This window comes from Gopherus flavomarginatus, chromosome 4 (genome assembly GCF_025201925.1).
Source record: "Gopherus flavomarginatus isolate rGopFla2 chromosome 4, rGopFla2.mat.asm, whole genome shotgun sequence".
Classification (NCBI taxonomy): domain Eukaryota; kingdom Metazoa; phylum Chordata; order Testudines; family Testudinidae; genus Gopherus; species Gopherus flavomarginatus.
In genome coordinates, this window is record NC_066620.1 from 213,816,875 (window position 1) to 213,838,603 (window position 21,729).

Consider the following 21,729-nt stretch of genomic DNA (forward strand, 5'->3'; position numbering starts at 1 on the left):
CTCATCTCACTGCTGATCTGTGGTTCCATAATCCAGGCCGGCAGAAGGCTGAGCAGGGCCAGCGGCTGGGACCCCGGCTAGCAGCAGCGTGCCCCTAAAAATCAGCACGTGCCGCCTTTGGCATGTGTGCCACAGGTTGCTGACCCCTGATTTAGATCACGGCATAGAGAGTACACTTGTAAAGTGTGTGGATGATACCAAGCTGGGAGGGGTTGCAAGTGCTTTGGAGGACAGGATTAAAATTCAAAATGAACTGGACAAACTGGAGAAAATGATCTGAAGTAACCAGGATGAAATTCAATAAGGAGAAATGCAAAGCACTCCACTTAGGAAGGAACAATCAGTTGCACACATACAAAATGGGAAATGGCTGCCTCGGAAGGAGTACTGCGGAAAGGGGTCTGGGGATCATAGTGGATCCCAAGCTAAATATGAGCCAACAGTGTAACACCGTTGCAAAAAAAAGCAAACATCCTTCTGGGATGGATTAGCAGAATTGTTGTAGGCAAGACACAAGAAGTCATTCGTCCACTCTACTCTGTACTGATAAGGCCTCAACTGGAGTATTGTGTCCAGTTCTGGGTGCCACACTTCAGGAAAGATGTGGAGAAACTGGAGAAAGTCCAGAGAAGAGCAACAAAAATGATTAAAGGTCTAGAAAACATGATCCATGAGGGAAGATTGAAAAAATCTGGTTTATTTAGTCTGGAGAAGAGAAGACTGAGAGGGGACATGATAACAGTTTTCAAGTACATAAAAGCCTGTTACAAGGAGGAGAGAGAAAAATTGGTCGTCTTAACCTCTGAGGCTAGGACAAGCAGCAATGGGCTTAAATCGCAGCAAAGTGGGGTTAGGTTGGATTTTAGGAAAAACTTTCTAACTGTCAGGGTGGTTAAGCACTCGAATAAATTACCTAGGTGGGTTGTGGAAGCTCCATCATTAAAGAATTTTAAGAGCATGTTGGACAAACACCTGTCAGGGATGGTCTAGATAATACTTAGTCCTGCCATGAGTGCAGGGACTGGACTAGACGACCTCTCGAGGTCCCTTCCAGTCCTATGATTCTATAAATTAGGCACCTAAATACTGCTGAGGATATGGCCTCAGATACCTCTCTCCTAGGCCTGAATAAGAGCCCACTGACTAATTTTGCCTGATCAATAGCTGCTGCATGATGCCCAAGCTGGACTGGATTTGAACCCATGACTTAGGGGCATGTTACCCCTAATGGCCCAGGAAGCCATCTCCCAAGAGATGTACGCTTAGCCAATCCCACGACCGAGATCCAGATGCAACCCCAGCTACCTCAGGAGCCAGAGGAGGCGAGCAGCACTGGAGGAATCGATCCAGTTCTAGGCCTGAGCCGGGGAGTTTACCAGCAGGGTTTCATCCAAGCGTTCCCAGATTCCTGCAGTGTTTGGCCGGAACTTGACCTGATCCTGTACAGCAAAGCACCACTATACGCCACAGGCCTATACACAGGTGCCATCAGGCCCCACCCATTTTATAACAAAAGCCCCACTCACATGTGGTATTTATACTAATTAGGGATGTTGTTAGAGCCTACATATTCTCTTGGCCCAGTCACTTCACTGCTGGGTTATAACCCAGTTCACTAGCCCAAGGCCAGGCAAAGTATAGGCCCCCTAAGGGCACCCTCTAGTTCATGTAAGTCTACCTGTGGGTGGGGGGTTACATTATGAAATTTACCAACAGCCTCAAACACCGCGAGCCCTCTTGGTCTGGGAAGGTGCCTGAAGCAGGCAGGGCTGAGGGTGGGACAGAGAGAAAGGGCAGCAGGACTGGAAAAATACATGGTGCAGCGGAGGGATGGGAAGGGTTAAAAAACCACATGTGCAGCCAGGACCGGTGCTAGGGGTTTGAGCGCCCTAGGCGCACGGCAATTTCGCCGCCCCGCGCCCTGGTCCTGCGGCTCCGGTGGAGCTGCCACAGTGGTGCCTGCGGGCGGTCCACCGGAGCCGCAGGAGGAGCCGACCGTCCGCAGGCATGACTGCGGCAGCTCCACCGCAGCCGCCTGCTGCCCCCTCCGGCAAAATGCCACCCATCAATAATCCTGGCACCCTAGGCGATTGCCTAGGCTGCCTAAATGGAAGCGCCGGCCCTGTGTGCGGCCTCCAAGCACCTGCGGAGCATCCCGTCCGCAGCCCTGCCCAGAGTGACAGAAGGGGCAGTTTCCTGCAATCTGCTTGGAAAACTTTATTGAACGACGTTTACGTTTCTTCGGAGTCCATTGTACTAAATACAAAGCGGGTGTTTTACTGTGGGCGAGGATCGTATGTAACCCTGCTGCAGGGGACCAATGGGACAGGAACTCTAGGAAACATTCTGAACTTCAAAGGGCTCGACAGTGACGAAAGGGACTCTGGGGACAAAGGGTATCAAACGCCTGGGGAAAGTCTAGCGGGAGACCAATGCAAATGGAAATTTCCGTCTCCGGTTACGCAAAACCTCAGGCTTTGAAGCTACCCCCTGAGCAGGGCGATTGTCTGCGGATTATCTCTTCCTAAAGATCAAAGGTCCAGGTGATAATAAAGAAACAGGCCGAGCAGCCCAGCTAAACTGAGTTGAGGCTGTTGCAAACTTGCAAAACGCTGTGGTGGGGCTGGAAGGACTGACTCTTCCCGGAGCCCTGTTGGAATTGGGGTGATCTTCGGTTAGCACGAGTGTCGGTTCTTTTGAGTCTTTTTACTATGTTTTCTTGGCAATGCTTTCACCTTAAGAATAAAGGCACTTGCTTAGAAAGGACAGGGTGGTCACTTCTAACGGGGCAATTACACTCTTTATGGCCTCTGAAGAGAGTGCAAAGCGCAGATGCTGGGCTGTTTAGGCAGTCTGGCTTGCTGGGGATATCGCAGTGTAGGCAGGGGAGTGTGCAGCCTGGGAAAACCACCGCCAGGAGGGAGAGAGATGTGGGTCTCCACCCAAGAGAGGTGATGGCTGGGAATTAGAAGCCCAACAGTGGGTGCCTACCAGGGTGAAGTACAGGTGAAGTTACCCTGAACTGTGACTCAGATTCAGATTTTAAGGCCAGAAGGGACCATCATGATCATCTAGTGTGACCTCCTGCACATTGCAGGCCAGAGAACCTCACCCACCCACTCCTGCAATGGACCCAGAACCTCTGGCTGAGTCACTGACGTCCTCAAATCATGAGGTCAAGACTTCCAGAGAATCCACCATTCACACTTATTTAAACCTGCAAGTGACCCCTGCTCACACACAGAGGAAAGAAAAAACAACCCAATCACTGCCGATCTGACTCCAAATACGGCGATTGGTCAGTCCCTGGGCAAGTCTGCAAGATCCACCAGCCAGACACCTAGGAAAGAATCCTCTGTAGTAACTAAGAGCCCTTCGCATCTAAGGGCCCATCTCCGGCCACTGGGGATTTTTGCTAGCTGTGGCTGATGGACCACGTGCATTGTAGGCAGTCTCATCGTCCCCTCCCCTCCATCGGCTTATCAAGCTGAGTCTTGAAGCCAGTTAGGGTTTGCCCCCATCTCTCCCCTTGGAAGGCTGTTCCAGGACTTCACATCCCTGTGAATGAGCCACCCACCTCCTAAGGGCTGCTGTGCCGTCCCTTCTGTGTCCCTGTTCCCCCCTCCCCCACACCTTGTGTCTGTGTGTCATCCCCCCACCCCGTCTCTCAATACACAAGGGCAGGCAGCAGGGAGGGAGGAGCACAACTTACCTGCTAGCCCCAAGGAGCTAGGATCTGGCTGCACAAGCAGGGAGATAGGCTGGGGGAGCCATTGGGGACATTGTATGGAGAGGCTATGGGAGGATGGAGGAGAAGGGATGAGGCGGTGGGTAGAGAAAGAAGGGAGGGGAAGGGAAAAGATGTAGATGGTAGAGAGAGGCCTGAATGGGTTTGTGGTTAATGGAGGATGGGCAGGACTCCTGGGTTCTAGATCCAGCTCTACCACTAACTCTGGGCCTCAGTTTCCCCTTTCCCAAAGGGGGATGCTCTTCCTGACCCATCTGTCGGGGGCGAAGGGGGTTGGAAGAAGGAGCACAGTGCAGCATCATCCCCGGTAACATATCCCTAGATGGCCAAACCGGCCAGGTCACTGCATGAGACCCCAGATCTAGACAGAGACCGGCAGCCGGAGACAGGGAATGGGCAGGCAAAGCTGAGCTCTGCAGGGGAGCATGACCAGGCCCTGTAATCTCTCCTAAGACACCTGTGGCAGAAGGGGGTATCTGAGCTCCTAGCTCCCTGCCAGGGGCAGGGTGGGAGAGGAAAGGGGCAGTGAAGTGCTGGGGTTTCCCAGACCAGGGTATGGGGCAGGGCTGCAAGCAGACCCAGCGCCTGTTGTTACAGGGGGTCCTTGAGCCCCCCTGATCGCTGCTGGCCTCGTGCTGGGCTGGGTGACCCCCAGGGGACGGGGCTGGGGTGGCATGGAGGGGGCAGGGCCTCAGGGGCACCCTGTAGCTGGAGCAGACCAAGGCACCCGCCTGGCCGCTGGCTTTGCTGGGACCCAGCCAGAAGCGCATTTATGGCGCTGCCAGGGAGTGTGTGGCGGGGGGATGGGGGAGCGCCCCTCACCGCAGCCTCGCTCCAGCGGCCCCCTCCAGCCTCGGAGCCCCCGGGAGGACGCAGCCCGGCCGTGCGCGGTACAAGGGCGCCCACTGGCTGCCGCTGAGACGCAGGGGCCGGGCCGGGCCGGGCCAGCCCCTTTCCAGGCAGTTCTGCGGGCGTGACTCAGAGCCCGGCGCGGGTATAAATAGGGTGCCCCGCGCTGCAGTCCCCGCTTGCGCAGCGCAGGACGCGGAGCTGCAGAGGTGAGCGCAGCGGAGCTCGGGGAAGCTGGGGAGGGCTCGTTTGACCCCCTTAGTTGCGCAGACTGCGCGGATCGGTGCAGCTGCCGGTGCGCCGGGGCGATGGGCTGCAGCGAGGGGTGTGCGCGCCACAGGCTCCGCAAGGGCCGCCCTGGCCGCTGCGCAGATCTCCGCGGGGCGCGAAGCTGGCGCGGGAGGCTCCGGGTGAGGGGCGCTCTGCGCTTCTCCAGCGTCCCGGGCAGTGCGCGGTCCTGGGGAGGGGAGAGAGACGGGGTGGGGGGGATCCTGATCCGTCCTGGGGTGGATCCATGCAGCGATCCCTAGGGAAAGAGGGAGCCCTGCCCTCCCGGGGAAAGGACCGGCACACCCCATTTCCAGCTCAAAGCAGGGGTGGGCTTGCAAGGGCTTTCTCTGACAGGGGTGGGTGTAACTAGCAGGGCTGGCTCTAGGTACCAGTGCAGGAAGCAGCCAATGGAGAGGGGTGGCATGTCTGGGTCTTTGGTGACAATTCGGTGGCGGGTCCCTCAGTCCCTCTCAGAGGGGAGGACCAGCTGCCAAATTGCTGCTGAAGAATGAAGTTGGCCCAGGTAACTAAGATGTGTGCACAGCTTGGTCTGGTGGGTGGTGGCATTTAACTGTCCCCCTTCCAGCTCCCACAATGGCCTCCCTGCAAGCAGCAGTGTCCCCTGTAATTCCACCTTCTCTGCAGGTATGTAACCCAGGAGAATTCTTTAATGGTTTTGAATCCTCATGCTTCAGGGCTCCCCACCTGGGGTCAGGAGGGAATTCCTACATCTTGGCCAGTTCTGGGGCCTTGGGTGGGAATGGGTTGCCCATGGAGATGTCATACTGGGCTACAGGCCCTAGTGATTTGCCATGTCATGGCCATTTCCAGTTTTTCACTGACATGTCTTGATTACGAAAGTGAGGTGCTAATAAACAATGTGTGGGAGAGAAGGCCTGACAGAGAGAGTGATGCAGTTAGTGGCTCTTGGCATTTGGTTGGTCCTTGTAATGAGACCATTGGCCTGGGAACTTGGCCTCCAGGAGTTCCCAATGCTGGATGCTTCAAAGGAAGGCGAAATTAGCCATAGAGCACTAGGCCACTTGTGCAATGCAGTAAGGGAAACCATGTTGCTGCCACTGACTGTTTTATTGCAGGTCTTGTGATAGTTGCTGTTTTCTTTCAAAACCCCAGCAAGTCACAGCCTGGCTTTTTTTTCAGAGTTCACTTCTAGCTCTGCTAGGTGCAGAGCAGCTTGAAAATGGGACCTTTGCTAGAGGCCTGGAAGGCCAATTAAAAAAAAAATCCAGCTTTTGTTGTTGTTTTTCATCTCCAGATTTTGTTTTAAACTAATCTCTTGGGGCTCTGACTCATGGTATTTAAACATTGGGGAAATAACCACAATGCACCTCACCAATTGAGCAATGCATGTGTGTGGGGGGAGTAACCACAATGCACCTGGCTAGTTGCCTAGTGTGGGGGTGGGGAATGCATATAGCAGCGGGTGGTTTGGGGAGCCTGGGCTGATGGGGAGTGGGAGTTCAAGGTAATGGCAAAATGCTTTCTGACCACAATGCTGTATGGCTATGCCACTGTCTGCCTGTGAAGCGATTGCTCTGTAGGGAGGGGACAGGGGCCCACAGGAAATATTGTTCCCCCTCCTAAGCCATATTGAAGATATTTACATGGGACCCATGGAATGCCGGGGTAATGCCCAGGGCTCCAGTCAGGTTGTGCTCTGGGCTTAGATCACAGGCGAGTATCCTAACCCCAACTTGATGCTGGACAACGTCAGATGAAACCTACCCCCTCCCAGTTCAGCAGGGTTGTTGGTCTCTCTTTCACTCAGGACTGTAGCATCACAGCTATGTGTGCGAAGGCCATGCCTGGAGGAGTAGAGGGGCTGTGGGTCAGGACTAGGGGGGCATCTGCAGCACTGTGGGGATTGCAGGCTGGATTAATGGGGTAGCTTCATTCCTTCACTTGCTACAGCTCTAAATAACCCTGGAGCCCATTGCACCGGACATGTTCTGGTTGCTTGGCTTGCTTTGTGTTTCTTTTCTTGTCCTCCTGTCCAGTCCCCCTTCCCTGGGAGAGCTGCTACTTCCAGCTTCACCCCCGACTCCTACACTTCCCTCTGCCTCCCCCTCAGTTGCCATGTGGCTCCTGCTGCTCAGCTCCAATCGATCCTGCTGCCTCTGGCCTGAGGGATCTGGCAAGGTCATTCAGTGTCTTGTTATCGCTTTGGCGTCATTTGCTTGGGCTGGGTCCAGCCCCAATGCAGAGCTGGTGCTGAACCCAGTCTGGGTGCTGCCCCCCTAGGGTGACCAGATGGCCTGATTTTATAGGGACAGTCCTGATTTTTGAGTCTTTTTCTTATATAGGCTCCTATTACCCCACCCACCCCCATCCTGATTTTTCATACTTGCTGTCTGATCACCCTAGGCCCCCCTTCCCCAGTGCTGCTGGTGAATGGGGTCGCCTGTGCAGCATTTCGCTTGATGAGGGACTCTGTGTTGATTCCAGCTGTTGCCAGATGTGACAATCCCGAGCCCCTGTAAAAGCCCCCTGTGCCAAAGACGTAATTTAAAGCATCCCCTGCTGCCTAGGACTGGAAGGGAAGCCCAGGGAGGCAATGACAACGCAGTGAAGTGCGTGCTACCTGCTGACCTGCGAGTGCTGTTCAGTGGCTACAACACGGAGCTAGGAGGCAGGAGACCTGTGCTATCACAGCTGTCCACCTGCTAGGTGACCAGTGCCTCAGTTTCCCCAGCAGCTGCATGGGGATCATGCTACCAGCCCATCTTTGAGATCTGCTGATCAGGGGTCCTGACCATTCACTTTATTTCTGCTGACGGTCTCTGCTCTTCCAGTGTCTGACGCACTTGCCCCTGTTGTATCCGGCAGCGGGCGCTACTCTCGAAGGCAAACCTTTCTGGCACCTGGTTCCGGCAAACCCGCTAGCTGGGCTCTCGCTGCTGAAGGAAAACATTTCATGTTCTCTCCTGGCTGGAAAGCACAGGAAGCTTTGCTTAGCCTCCAGGAGTTCTGTTATGCACCCTGGGCTGCTGGGCTTGCAATCCAGCTGGATTTGGGGTGTACCAAAGCGAGGGCTGAGCGATGCTCCGAGCTTTCATCCTGCACTGCTGTAGTGAATTGGAGACGGCAGAGATCGACCTCTGCACATCAGTTTTTTCTCCTACTTTATTCTCTAGCTTCTGGCAGGATTTGACTGAGCTGCTCACTAACACTGCGGGCGAGAAATCTGAGGCAGCCTGGCCCCAGGCTCCCCCAAGCCCATGCCAACTGCTCTGTGATTCACTGACCTGTCGGGAAAGAAGCCCCTCCTCCCCCCTGGCACCCAAAGCAGTGCTGGAACTGGTTGTCCTCTAGCTGCTCGCAACATGGGTTGGGGGCTCTTATGTAAGATCTTCCGATTGCTGCACAGTAGAGACGTTCCCAGACATCCAGTCTTGGCATCCGCTCCTGGCCTGCATGCAGGGCTGCGGTAGCCCCCTTGCCAGAAATTCATGGGCATTTGGGTCATAGCAGGGACACTGGGGCCTTGTGCATGTATAAATAAGCAGATAACCCTGGTGGGGGCTGAGTCATTAGAATGACTCATAGCTCATTTTTTCTCCTGTGGTTTTTTGTTTTGGTTCTTGGGGCAAAGCTCTGCTAAGCCATCCTAATTCTGAGCTCCAGCATGGCTTGCTCGTGGCTGGAGAAGTCACTGTTCAGTCCTCGTTTATTCAGTCCTCTAACTTTGCGATCTGTGGGTTCACTTGAATCCAGGACTCCTGGGGTGCAGACCTTACTCTGCCTATGGCCAAAGAGCAGTCTCCCCTGAGCCCAGAACAGCCCTGCTCCCCCAGCCCCAAGCATTACTCCATGTCCCCAGTCCAGACTCCCACCCCAGCAAGTCTCTGTGGCTCAGATAAAGCTAGAGATGGCGCTGGATCCAGACACCTCAACTGCTGAGCACTCAAATCTAGATCCTATTTTTCCAGCTTGCTGGTATCAAAATCCCTCCTCAAAGGGTCACTAGCAGGATAGAACCTGGGACCTTTAGCACAAAAAACGTGGACCTTGAGCTAAATGAGTAACTCCATGAGCTGTAGCAGTAGTAGGCTCTTAGACTCTGTGTGGACCAGCCCTGGAGGTATCAGATGCTGAACCAGTGGGTTGAACAATCACTTCAATCTGTGGACTTATCCGGGGTCAGTGCTGGGCATAGCCACGGTACTAGAGGGATAAATGCGCTGCTGTAATGTGTAGCACTTAGGAAAGGCCTGAGGCTTTCACGGTGCTTCCCAAACACCAGTGTGAGGTGAACTCTCTGCCTTCCACTGTCATGTGGGGATAAGGGGCATGCCCATGGCCGTGATGGGAGCCTGGGTCAGAGCAGAAGTTAGAGCTTAGCTCTTCCTGGCTCCCAGGCCTGTGGTCAGGCTGGTGGAGTTTGGCTCGCTTGTTAAATCCCAGACCATTTTTAGCCCTGTTTCTTGACTGTGTTTCTGTCTCTCGGGCAGCTGGGCTGGAGCAGCCAGTTGTATTCACTTAGCTGCAACGCAGGGGCTGAAGCCGTCAACAGAACTAGTCACCGTCCAGTGTTAAACCAGGCTGGGGGGTTGCTATACAGAGATGTCAGCCCACTTAACACCCTGGCAAACCCACCAGTATTTTTGTAACCTTCTATTAAAGATCTAGAAAAGCCGTTAAGGCCTTTGAAATATAAAGTATCAAGTTGGGCTTTCGTATGAACAACGTCCCTTGTCCCTTTTCACGGGAGACCATTTTTAGATGGAAAAGCCCCCAGTTCTGCAGTCTTTGCCCATATCAGATGCTGATTGCTCCCATGGCAGATGGTGGTTGGGACACATCTGGAGGGGGTGATCTCATCTGGGTTGCTCTCTCTGGCCTGTTCTGGCCAGGACATCTCTCAGGGTGAGGCTGAAGGCAGCCTAGGGGATGGTGGGGTGCCAGTCGGGATGGGGACGCTTGCTGGAATAGCCGGTCTGTTCTTTTATACTTTTCCCCATTCAACTATTTTTCTTTTAATCATAGAATATCAGGGTTGGAAGGGACCTCAGGAGGTATCTAGCCAACCCCCTGCTCAAAGCAGGACCAAGCCCATCTAACTATCCCAGCCAGGGCTTTGTCAAGCCTGAACAAAAGCTTTAAGGACCCCAAAAGCGAGTGATGAGCAGAACAGCCCATCCCCCTCATTATTTTGTCCATGAATTAGGCCTAATCTCTGACATACTGATTTCTGGCCCTAGGTCCTGTTTTCTAACCAGCATAATTGCAACACTGTCCTTGAATCAGATCAACTTGCCTTTTTGTTTAGATTGATTCAGTCACTCTGTCTCCTTGGCCCAGCGCCACTTGTCCTTTGAGGCTATTGTAACATCCTAGGAGCGTCCACATACTTGTGACAGCCTGAGCTCCTGTGTGGATAGATCTGTAGGCCCCATGGGTACAACGTGCCCTCAGCCTGGGAGAACGTGTCTGATTTCTCCTCCTCCCTGTCTTTCAGGGCTGCACACGACCTTGGAGTTCGCTACGGAGTGAGGAAGATGCTGCTGCTGCTCTCCTTGCTGGGGCTCCTGCTGTCCTGGGAGGAAGGCCAGGCCCTAGTTCCTCCCAATGAATTGCAACGTAAGTGGTGTTGGGGAGGCTCCGTGTGCCGGGGCGGAAACTCCCCGGGTGGCTGGGGCTGGTGGGATCGGCACATGCGGAGTAATACGGGTTACACAGTGCCACGGACTGCATGAAGCTCTGCTGCAGGGCCAGCCAGGCTGTTACAGGGATGAGTTTATCTGATTTGTGATCTGTGCTCCAGCTGACGGGTGCCCCACCAGCCACTGACCACAACTGTTACTCAGGCTTTGCTGCTAGGGGTTGCTTCTAGGACCTCCCTCAAAAGCAGATCTATTTGTCTATGGCTTCCATCACCATTGTACTGACCGCCTGTAAGAGTCAGGGGAGCAGCATGTGTATGAGGGGAGGTACCCTCAGCAGGTATGAGGGGCTAAATCGGGGTGTGGGGCCCCAGTGTTTGTATGGGACGAGCAGGGGAGGGAGCTAGGCTGATGTGGGTTTAGATCTGAAATGTGGCGAACCTCCAGGCTTTTGGCTGAGCTTCTCTTTGAATTAGGCTGGAAAGAGCTTAGAAGCCGGGTTCAAGAGCCCCCAGAAACCAAAACAAAAGGTCTGGGACAGACCTAGTCAGTTTACTGAGAGCCGTGGTGGGTTCTCTGTCAGTGATTTGATTTAAAAAAAAAAAAAGACTGGATGTTTTTCTTAAAGCTCTGCTCTGGGAATTATTGAGGGGCAGTTCTCTCTCCTGTGCTGTATAGGAGATCACAATGGTCTCTTCTGGCCTGGGGATCTAGGAATCTGTGGTCCAAACTCCTGAGGCCAGGACCTCAAGCCGTGGGGAAAATCTGGATCTGGGGCTGGGTGGTGCGGATCAGGCCCATCTAAACAAACTACCCACACCCCTAAGTTCCTGGCATCAGGAGTGTCATGGGTCCAAGCCAGGTGCTTGCATCACGAGATCATTTCTCCCACATGGTGACACTGCAAAGTATCGACTCTTAAGGGTTTGCTAGGTAAAGTCCTGTGGAAAATGGCGCACCGAGTAGCGGAAGTTGCAGCTCAGAGGGGAGTGGGTTCAGGGGGACTGGGTGGGATCAGTCTTTACTCTACTCTAAATCTTTGGCACCAAAATTCAGTTGTTGTTGGCTGCCTCCCTCTGGCATGGTCCCAGCCCAAATCTAAGCAAGGTTCAGGCCTCAAAGGCCTGAGAATGGAGCTGGGCAAATAAGAAGTTTGTGTGAAATTTCAGCTGAATTGGATTTGACCCTTTTTTTTGGGCAAATAGGCTTTGGAGACACACAAGTATTTGGGTGGGGAAGATGGTGTTTGTGGAGTCTGAGTGCCATCTTGAAAGAGGTGTCCTCAGCTGAAGGCCATCTTAGCATAGCTCTCCTGAGGCAATTAACTTCTTCCCTCCCTCCTCACACCCTCCTTCAGAAATGTCTGTAGCCGGGAGCAAATACATAGACACTGAGATTGAGAATGCCATCAACGGGGTGAAGCAGATGAAAAGCCTCATGGACAAAACCAGCAAAGACCACCAGGAGATCCTGACCACGCTGGAGAAGACCAAGCAGAAGAAAGAGGTGAGTAAATGGCAGGAACGCAGGCCGGGGAACCAACGGAAGAACGTCCCTGCAAAGCTTTTTGCTGAATCTCTTCACGATTTGGGCCGGGGGGTCTGATGCTCATGTGGAACAATGCAAAATGGCTGTGTCATTTATCCTCTCTGCGTTGGGAGCTTGGGGAAAATCTCTAATGAATCCACAGCCCCCCTGAGGTTTCCTAGGTGATGGTGGTGGGCTTCCCATGCTAGCCAGCAGCAACTTCCTATCAAGAATGAGGCTAGAACTCTGATTCTCCTACTCTAAAGACCCAGGCTCCTGCTTTTCGAGCTAAGGGAGAATCCCCATTAGTGGCCCAGCCCCTCACAGTCCTGGTTTTAATGCATTCGCTTCCAGCAAGCCATGCAACTAGCCAAGGAAACGGAGAAGAAGCTGACCGAGAAGCCGGATGTGTGCAATGAGACCATGCTGGCCCTGTGGGAGGAATGCAAGCCTTGCCTGAAGCAGACCTGCATGAGGTTCTATTCCAGGACGTGCAGGAGTGGCTCAGGTCTGGTTGGCCGACAGGTGAGTGAGCTGTTTGGTCTAGGTCCGTCACTGGTGCTCAGCATCGTGGTATAGGAGAGCCAGGACCTCTTTCCGCCAGGGTGTGGGATGCTGTGAAAGATCAGCAGGGCTTGTGTGGGAGAGTGGGCTAGCATGTGAATTAGGTGATGTGGCTGAGGACGGAGCCTGTAGGGCTCCGTGGCACCAGGAGACCCATGTGCCAGTGCTTTCTTGGTAGATTTCTTCAGTGGTCCAACTCTGAGATGGACAGAAGGCACTGGGCGGGGGAGGGCTCTAGCCTTGATAGTCTGCCAGCTGCTGGAAAGCCAGCAGGAATTAGCTGACCACCATTGTCCACCACATCGTCCATATGGAGCGTGGGTCTGCAGCACATGTTCCCTCTGGCCCATAGCAGTCGCCGACTTGGCCCAGTTGAGGCCAGTAGGGAGCGGATCTCCCTGTGATTCAGTGGCGTGGGCCCCAGCTCTGTGTAGGGTGGGTGGCGGGGTGGGTCTGCATCAGCCTGCCCAGCTCACCAGGTCCTGTCCCTGCCTTGCTCTGGTAGCTGGAGGAGTTCCTGAACCGCTCCTCCCCCGTCTCCATCTGGGTGAACGGCGAGCGCATCGACTCCCTGCTGGAGGAGGACCAGCAGCAGGGCCGCTGGCTGGAGGACCTGGAGGAGCGCTACAGCCTGGTGGAGGACAGCGTGGATGACCTGTTCCAGGAGAGCACGCGGGCCTATGGCCACATGGCCCCTTTCTTCCGCTCGCCCTTCGCAGGGGGCTCCCGCAGGGCCATGCATGCCCCCTTTCGCTTCCGCTTCCCCTACTCAAATGCCAGGGTGGTCCGGGACACGCACCCCTTCTTCTCCCCACCCCATCACCATGGCTTCCACCGTCTCTTCGAGCCACTCTTCGAGATGACCCAGCGCATGTTCGAGAGAGCCCAGAAGGCCATGGAGCAGAATGGCCAGTGGTTCGAAGGCAGCCAAGACCCTCTGCTGGGAGGGTTCACCACAGGTGGGGGATATTCAGGGGCCTCTGGGGCAGATTCAGCAGAGCTGGTGGGTGGTAATAACTAGCATGTGCCTGGGGGCTGGGCCCTGGCTCTGGTCACCAGGGGGAGTCTGGAAGGAATTGAGATCACTTATTCAGCACTATCCTTGTGCCCAAGACATTTTTTTAAACAAGGAGGGTGGGGGCAGGCTGATTCTTCGCCACTGGCCATTTTTAAATCAAGATGGGATGTTCTTCTAAAAGATCTGCTCTAGTTCAGACCAGAACTAACTCAACTAACTAAATCTTTGATAGGATAACGAGCCTTGTGGGTAAGGGAGATGCGGTGGACGTGGTATACCTAGACTTTAGTAAGGCATTTGATATGGTCTTGCATGGTATTCTTCTCGATAAACTAGGCAAATACAACTTAGATGGGGCTACTATAAGGTGGGTGCATAACTGGCTGGAGAACACTACTCAGAGTAGTTGTTAATGGTTCCCAATCCTGCTGGAAAGGTATAACAAGTGGGGTTCTGCAGGGGTCTGTTTGGGACCAGCTCTGTTCAATATCTTCATCAACGACTTAGATATTGGCATAGAGTACGCTTATTAAGTTTGCAAATGATACCAAACTGAGAGGGATTGCAACTGCTTTGGAGGACTGGATCATAATTCAAAATGACCTGGACAAATTGGAGAAATGGTCTGAGGTAAACTGGATGAAGTTTAATAAAGACAAATGCAAAGTGCTCCACTTAGGAAGGAACAATCAGTTTCACACACACAGAATGGGAAGAGACTGTCTAGGAAGGAGTACGGCAGAAAGGGATCTAGGGGTTATAGTGGACCACAAGCTAAATATGAGTCAACAGTGTGATGCTGTTGCAAAAAAAAAAGCAAACGTGATTCTGGGATGCATTAACAGGTGTGTTGTGAGCAAGACATGAGAAGTCCTTCTTCCGCTCTACTCTGCGCTGGTTAGGCCTCAACTGGAGTATTGTGTCCAGTTCTGGGCACTGCATTTCAAGAAAGATGTGGAGAAATTGGAGAGGGTCCAGAGAAGAGCAACAGGAATGATTAAAGGTCTTGAGACCATGACCTATGAAGGAAGGCTGAAAGAATTGGGGTTCTTTAGTTTTGAAAGAGAAGACCTGAGAGGGGACATGATAGCAGTTTTCAGGTATCTAAAAGGGTGTCATCAGGAGGAGGGAGAAAACTTGTTCACCTTAGCCTCTAAGGATAGAAGAAGCAATGGGCTTAAACTGCAGCAAGGGAGATTTAGGTTGGACATTAGGAAAAAGTTCCTAACAGGGTGGTTAAATACTGGAATAAATTGCCTAGGGAGGCTGTGGAATCTCCATCTCTGGAGATATTTAAGAGTAGGTTAGATAAATGTCTATCAGGGATGGTCTAGACAGTATTTGGTCCTGCTGTAAGGGCAGGGGACTGGATGTGATGACCTCTCAAGGTCTCTTCCAGTCCTAGAGTCTATGAATCGGGGCATTCCCATGGCCTGTGTATACAAGTGATAACAGTGGTTCTTCCTGGCCTTAACCTGTGGTGTCTTTCCCCCTCTGGCCCCCACACCCCCGAGAAGGCCTCCTCCCTGGGGACTAACAGTCTGATTCTCATAGCTGGCCTCCCAGTTGGCTGCCTTGGCACAGCCTGAGGTAGAGCTAGTGGTAAACTTTTCCAACTAAATATTTGGGTTCAGCAAGGGGGGGACTTTCTGTGTTGATTTCAGCAAAGTTTTTTGTTTAAAAACTATGTGGGGGGAGGGGGAAGAGATTCAAGGAAGAGTTTTGCCGCAGTTGGTTGAAACATTCCATCCTGACGCTTTCTGGTTGGGATGTTTTGACTTGTCATCTTGAAATTTGTGTTTATTCTGTATTCTGTCTTCCCCCCCCACCCCAAAAAGTCTAAATTGACCCCAAGCTAATTTTATTTTGGAAAATTTCCATTTCAAGGGGAAACTTCAAACAAAGGTTTGTTTTTTCTTTTTGTTTTGGTTGGAGGGGGGTTGTTTTTGTCTCAGGTTGGAGGAAAACCAAGAAATGTTGAAATCCTGGAATTTCCCGCAATATGGAATGTCTGGTTTCTACTCAGCTCTAGTCTCTGGACTGAGCGAGCCCAAGACTGAGTCCCCCCGACCCCAATCCTGTTTCTGTCACTTGCCCCCCTGATCCTGTTATACTTTCAGCAATAGTCAAAGCAGCCTGAAACTGCAGGGGGAGCTGCAGCATCCAAGTTAGCTCCCATCTGCTGTTAACGAAGGAGGGGGAAGCCGTCTTTCCTCCCCCGCCCCCTTGCTCTGATCCCTGGATTTATTTTGCAAGGCAGCAGCTCTCATGGAATGAAAAGGACACTGGTCAGCTTCCTGCTGAGCAGTGGAGTGGCCGTTCTGGTTCAAAGCGCCACGCGGGGAAACCGCACGAGCTGCCCCCGGATTCCATGACGGAGGTTTGCTCTTGTGATCCGAGCACAGGGTGGCAAGGGGGCGGGGGGAGAACATTGGCTTCTGCTCCAGCACTGGGCGAGTCGCTTTGTCTCTGCCTCATGTTCCCTAGCCATAGAGTGGGTCTGACTCTGAGAAATCCATGGCTGCGTAGGGCTCCGAGATTCTCTATGCTGCACTCGGGAAGTTTGCAGCAAAGCTGGAACCCAGAGCCTCACGCTCCGGATAAAACCCAGGCCCTGGTCATTGGAGCTAAAGGGGACACTTGTAGCAGTGCAAGGCCTGGGACACACAGATGGGCAGTTCTAATTCTGCCCAGTAGAGGGCAGTGCTGGTCGTCTCACCTCCCTCACACGAGTGGGCGAGACTTGATTAGTTAATGTATTAACACTTTTCATTTTCAGACTATTAACAATCCCACTGGAATTGTGTATATGTCTTTCCCTCCAGGAGCCAGGCGGTGACGTGTTGCCTCATCCCAGCTTGGCTTGAAAGCAATTGCAGGAGCACTTTCAAGCCTTGTAGAATAAATACATGTCAGAGCCAGGGAATTATGGCAAAAGGAACATGAAGCTTATTTGCACTCCTCAGTCGGTGATTGACAAGTTCTTGAATCATTTGCCAGGCTTAATAGGAATAACAGGACAGACTATATAACCTTAAATTCTTGTGCAGGTGTCTTAGGGATAGCTGGTAGTTAAGACTCCAGGGTCTGGTTAATTGCTATATTTGCCTGGTTCTGAATGGCTGCAGAATTCTGTTTCCCATCCTGAGCTGTTGTGCAGATTTGCTGTGCTCTATCAAACAGCTGCCACACTCCACCCCAGAAGCAGCTGCATTTCAGTGGGGCGGGAAGGCTTTACTGTCTACATGACTTGTACTTTGTAAAGAGTATTGGAGTACAAGGTGCTGTACAAATGCGAGAGGTGGTGCATCTGGCAGTGTCGGGTGGTTTTGCCTGTGCAGAGAAGTAAAGCTATGCTCCTCCCTCCCCCACCCCTTAGAGACTCGCAACTCCAGCGACGACCGCATGGTGTGCCGAGAAATCCGCCGCAATTCTGCTGGCTGCCTGAAGATGAAGGATAAGTGTGAAAAATGCCAGGAAATTCTGTCTGTAGGTGAGCGAAGGAGACCCAGTATAACCAGGGGCTGGTAACAGCCTGTAGTTTCATAGATAAACACACCAGAGGGGGAGTAGAACCTGCGTCCTCTAGTTCCATCCCTGCCTGCTGAACGCCTTTCACTGGCACTGGGGCTTCTCACTCCTCTTGGGTGAGACAAATGAGGTCTTCTCTAGATGTGATTTCCCCTTTTCCCCCAGCAGGGGGCAGTGTTGCATCCCCCCAATACGTATTTTGTGGTCCTAGATTAGGCAGATTCGGTGCAGAATATCCCACGTTTCAGTACCGCTCCAGTATCTTCGGCTCCAATGTGTAACCAGCATTTAGGCCCACATGGATCCGGGACCAGGTTCTCGGTGGGGTAAACTGGCACAGCTCCATGGGAATCAGGCCAATTGATAACACCTCAGAGCTGGCCATAGAGCTCAGTTACCGCCCACGTGTTACATGGAGGGGAATGGAAGGGGAGACCACCTGCACCAGGCTCTCAGGCCTCGATCAGCTGAGCAGCCTGTGGTTCTCAGAGCAGGTGGTGGCTGGCTGGCTACAGGTTTAGTGGTGGGGCAGGGAGGTGTGAGTGGACTTGGGAGGTGACCGCATGCTGTTAACCTCCCCACCCCGAGCTAGTCAGCAGGGCTGGAGGGCTTGGTGGTGGTAGGGGAGATGTTCTCATGTCCTAACACCAACAGTGGCACCAGTTGGTTTGGCTTTGCTGGTGGAGAAACTGAGGGCTGACAAAGCCAAGGCACCAGAGGCCCACTCAATCCCTTGGGGATTTGTAGGGGGTCTCCACAGGGTTTAGATTCACTGTCAGGGCAGTGGGCAGGGACCCAGGTGTCCTGCCCTCCTGCTTTTGGGGATCCCTTATTGTGTTTATAATGCCCTCCTCCCCCTGGTTGAAGACTGCTCCCAGACAGACCCGGCCCAGGCCCAGCTGCGGGAGCAGTTTGAGGACGCCCTGCGCCTGGCAGAGCGCTTCACTCGCAAGTATGACGAGCTGCTGAGGACCTTCCAGGAGGAGATGCTCAACACCTCCAGCCTCCTGGACCAGCTCAACAAGCAGTTCGGCTGGGTGTCCCGCCTGGCCAACCTCACGCAGAAAGGCGATGGCATGCTGCAGGTCACCACGGTGGGTCCTCACTGCCCTTCCTGCGCTGCCTGGGGGGCACCTGGGAAGCAGGCACCAAGATGGAGCCATGGGCTACTAAGATCTGATTCTCACTCTGTCCACTGATTTCCCTCCACTGGTCCATAGGGCACTTCCTGTTGGTTTCCAGAGAGCTGGTGGGCATGTGACACTTGCTCTTTGTCAGAAAGAGCCTGAACTGGAGGCAGCTGATGGCCAGAAGGGACCAGCTGTGGGGCAGAGCAGGGGGCTGGGAGACTTTGCCCAGAGGAGCAGGGGGGAGAGAGGAATGGGGCAGCATGGGCTGGGGAGGAGTAGGGTGGGAGCATGCTCTGGACTAAGGTCAGGGTGGCTCATTGGAGCCTGGCATTGGGTGCCACCCAAATGGTACCAGCAGGTGCCACCCAAATGAATGAGGCATCAAAGCCTGTTGGGAAACAGACATCTGAGTGGCTCTGCTGCCAAGACTGGCCCATTCCCCACAGCCCCATCCCATGGATCCTGTGTCACGATGCTCATGCATCCAGCTGGGCATGGAGCTCCTGAGTTCAGCTCAGCTGCAAACGTTTGCTTCCCCCCCTCCACTTCTCCCCAGAATAGCAGAGAGCTGGAAAGAGGCAAAGTGGGTCAGGAGCAGGATGTGTACAATTGGGCGATTGTCTCTGGGACAAAAGTGCTTCTCTGCCCTGACAGCCTCACACAAGCCTTTGAGCCGTACGGAGCAGCTGTGGGCAGGGGCACAGCTGGGTCACTTGGGGCTGAACAGCCCACCGTGCGTCAGGGGCTCCAGGCTGGACTAGAAGCAGGGAGGCTGCAGGTCAGGAGTGAGGGGTCCTGGTAGATGTGGTGGAGCTCGGGCTGGACTGGCAGGGATGGGATTCAAGGGCACCAGCAGAGCTCCCAAGTTGCCCATCCCCTGGTGCTGGATGCCTAAAGCCCAGGTCTGTGCTAACGGGCTCCTTTCCACTTCCTCTCCTAGGTGCTTTCCAAGACCCCCAACCGCAAGGATTCCTCCAGACCTTCTGACACTCAGGTGACTGTGCAGCTCTTCGACTCAGATCCGCTGTCCCTGACTGTGCCGGGCGAGATCCCCTGGGATGACCCCAAGTTCATGGAGGTGGTGGCAGATGAGGCTCTGAAGCGCTACAAGCAGAATACCATGTGAGTTTGCAGTCGTGGCACATAGGCCATGGCACTTTGGGGTGTTGGCTCATCAGAGCTCATAAGCTAAGCAGGGTCAGACTGCCTCTCCCCTGAACTCCTTTCCCCAGTCTCAACAGCTATAGGCAGCTGCTTCTCCCATTCCTACCCTATGTTGTATAGTGCTGTGCTCCACTCCAGAAATGGCTGCATTTCAGTGGCAGGTGGGCAGAGGTTTGCAACCGTTAGGTTCATTATGACGAACTGAGAATGTTCTTAATGTTTTCTCTGAATACTGTGTTGGTGCCTCAGTGTCCCCTATGCAGTTAAGTATCTAGGTGGTGGAATAAGGGTGTGTGATTGATTGCTACAGAGCAAAGGGCCAGTGAACATAAAGGCCTGGCACTCTGTTTCCTAGTAACTGATGGCCTGGGCCCCTCCTCTGCAAAGGTGCCAACTGAAGGTGTTGGAGACAAAGAGATCAGGTGACCTCCTGGCCTGGGAAAGGAGCTGAGCAGAGGAGGAGGGGCTGGAGGGGGTTGTTAGTCTGGAGCTGGCTGGGGATGAGGAGTGAAGTGCAGACGTGGGGGTCTGGCTCACTGTCCCCCAGAATGGACCCAGCTGAGGGGTCTGGTTCTCTGTACCTACAAGCTCTGTTTTAGACCCTGTTCCTGTCATCGAATAAACCTCCATTTTACTGGCTGGCTGAGAGTCTCTTCTGACTGCAAAGTGGGGGTGCAGGACCCAGTGCTTCCCCAGGACCCTGCTGGGGCGGGCTCGCTGGGGGAAAGCGCACGGAGGGGCAGAGGATGCTGAATGCTCCAAGGGGAGACCCAGGAGGTGAAGCCGTGGGAGCTTCTTGCCCTGTAAACAGTCCGCTCTGAGGGAGAGGAGGCTCCCCAAAGTCCTGACTGGCTTTGTGGGGAGCAGTTCCAGAGGATCACCCGGGGACTCCATGACACTCTTAAATGACCGTGGGATGGAAAGGGCCAGAGAAATGACCAATCGCCATCAAAAGGAACCCTGCTCATCCCCTGAAGTGCTCTGATCCACTCTCCCCCATTACTCACTTGTACCAGGCTAGCTTATATTTGTATTCAGCACTGCACAAACCCACTAAGACCATCCCCACCCTAAAGAGCTCATGCTCTGAACAGACCAGACACAAGATTGGGAAGGGGGGGGAAGGAAATACTCTGCTTTGCAGCTGAGGAAACTGAGGCAGACTTAATGACTTGCCCATAGTCATGGGACCTTGAGACGTCATCTAGTCCCGTCCCCCTGCACTCATGGCAGGACTAAGCTTTATCAGACTGTCCCTGACAGGTGTCTGTCGCACCTGCTCTTAAAACCCTCCAATGACTGAGATTTTACAATTTATTCCTGGGCAATTGATTTCAGTGCTTAGCTAGGAAGCTTGTAGCAGAACTGGGATGTAAACTTAGGGCTGAGCCCCAGACTAGGGCCTTTATCACCAGGCCAGCTCTCCTCTGAGGAGGATCTCCTCAGGGCAGCCATCTGATTTCCTTAGCCCGCTCCGCTGCCCCATAACCTGTGCTGTGCTAAACTCCATGCACCATCTCTTCTTGCCACCAGCGAGTGATGCCCTCGTCTGCCCTGATCCTCGGTCTCGTCTTCGGAAGAGAGAAGCCATAGCCTTCAGCACCGCCCTTCTCCATGCTGCATAGACCCCCTAGCGCTGCGGAGGAGCCCTCGGCCTGGCACGCAGCCCTGATTCGCTGTCTGCACTAGTAGGTTAAACACTGTACTGCCTGCACTTTGCTGGGTTGTAGGGACCCAAAAGGGGAAATAAAATTAGATCCGATACAGAAGCCTGCCTGGCTTGGTGTGGTTTATTGGCTTGGCCTCGGTGACCAAAAAGGCACAAGGAGCAGGTGGGTGAGGGAAACACTGTGATTCCGTAGTGGCTGAAGGAGGCTGCAGGTGAGGTGGGCTCTAGAGGGCATTCCAACCCCCTGGTCCATATCAGTATGGTCCATATTCCAACATATGGGCCATGCTTTCTGCCCAGGTCTATCACATCTTCCACATGCAGCACTCCCTGGAGGTGGCTCGCAGACAGGAACCCAGCATGGGGCCTGTGCATTTGAAAAGCACAAGCCTGCAGTGCCAGAGCTCCTCCAACCACAGGCAGCATCATCAGATGTGGGCCCTCTAGGGCTGAGTTAGGAGCCCCCCTGTGGCAGAGAAGCCTTGAAGTAGCATATTCATGGGCACTGCAGCAGCCCTGCTGGGGGTGGGTGGAGTGCTGGCTAGGATAGCTCTCTAAAATTCCCCCCCCTTAGCCACCTGAACACCCTCTGGGGCTGGCTCCAGCCAGGGGTTGTCAACTCCCCAGGGGAAAAT

The 21,729-nt window shown here is 53.6% G+C and overlaps 1 protein-coding gene across 2 annotated transcripts; it reads left to right on the forward strand.

Moving 5' to 3' along the window:
• Nucleotides 1-1,980: 1,980 nt before the first annotated feature.
• CLU (clusterin) lies at nucleotides 1,981-21,194 on the forward strand. Of its 2 annotated transcripts, none has more exons than XM_050948859.1 (9): nucleotides 1,981-1,985; nucleotides 10,345-10,468; nucleotides 11,849-11,997; nucleotides 12,373-12,543; nucleotides 13,088-13,541; nucleotides 16,980-17,093; nucleotides 17,999-18,225; nucleotides 19,202-19,383; nucleotides 20,959-21,194. In XM_050948859.1, the coding sequence occupies exons 2-9, from the start codon at nucleotides 10,387-10,389 to the stop codon at nucleotides 20,963-20,965; spliced, it is 1,386 nt and encodes a 461-aa protein (XP_050804816.1). In that variant the 5' UTR covers nucleotides 1,981-1,985; nucleotides 10,345-10,386; the 3' UTR covers nucleotides 20,966-21,194. The 2 variants fall into 2 exon arrangements, with proteins under 2 accessions (XP_050804816.1, XP_050804815.1); XM_050948858.1 differs by lacking the exon at nucleotides 1,981-1,985 and adding an exon at nucleotides 4,718-4,806 and having other exon boundaries at nucleotides 10,347-10,468.
• The last annotated feature ends 535 nt before the right edge of the window (nucleotides 21,195-21,729 follow it).

Bases quoted from the DNA above. Each gene is read 5' to 3' on its own strand.
- CLU (XM_050948859.1), top strand. From the start codon at position 10,387: ATGCTGCTGCTGCTCTCCTTGCTGGGGCTCCTGCTGTCCTGGGAGGAA. The intron at 11,998-12,372 runs GTGAGTAAATGG...ATTCGCTTCCAG, and splicing joins AGACCAAGCAGAAGAAAGAG to CAAGCCATGCAACTAGCCAA. The intron at 17,094-17,998 runs GTGAGCGAAGGA...CCCTGGTTGAAG, and splicing joins CCAGGAAATTCTGTCTGTAG to ACTGCTCCCAGACAGACCCG.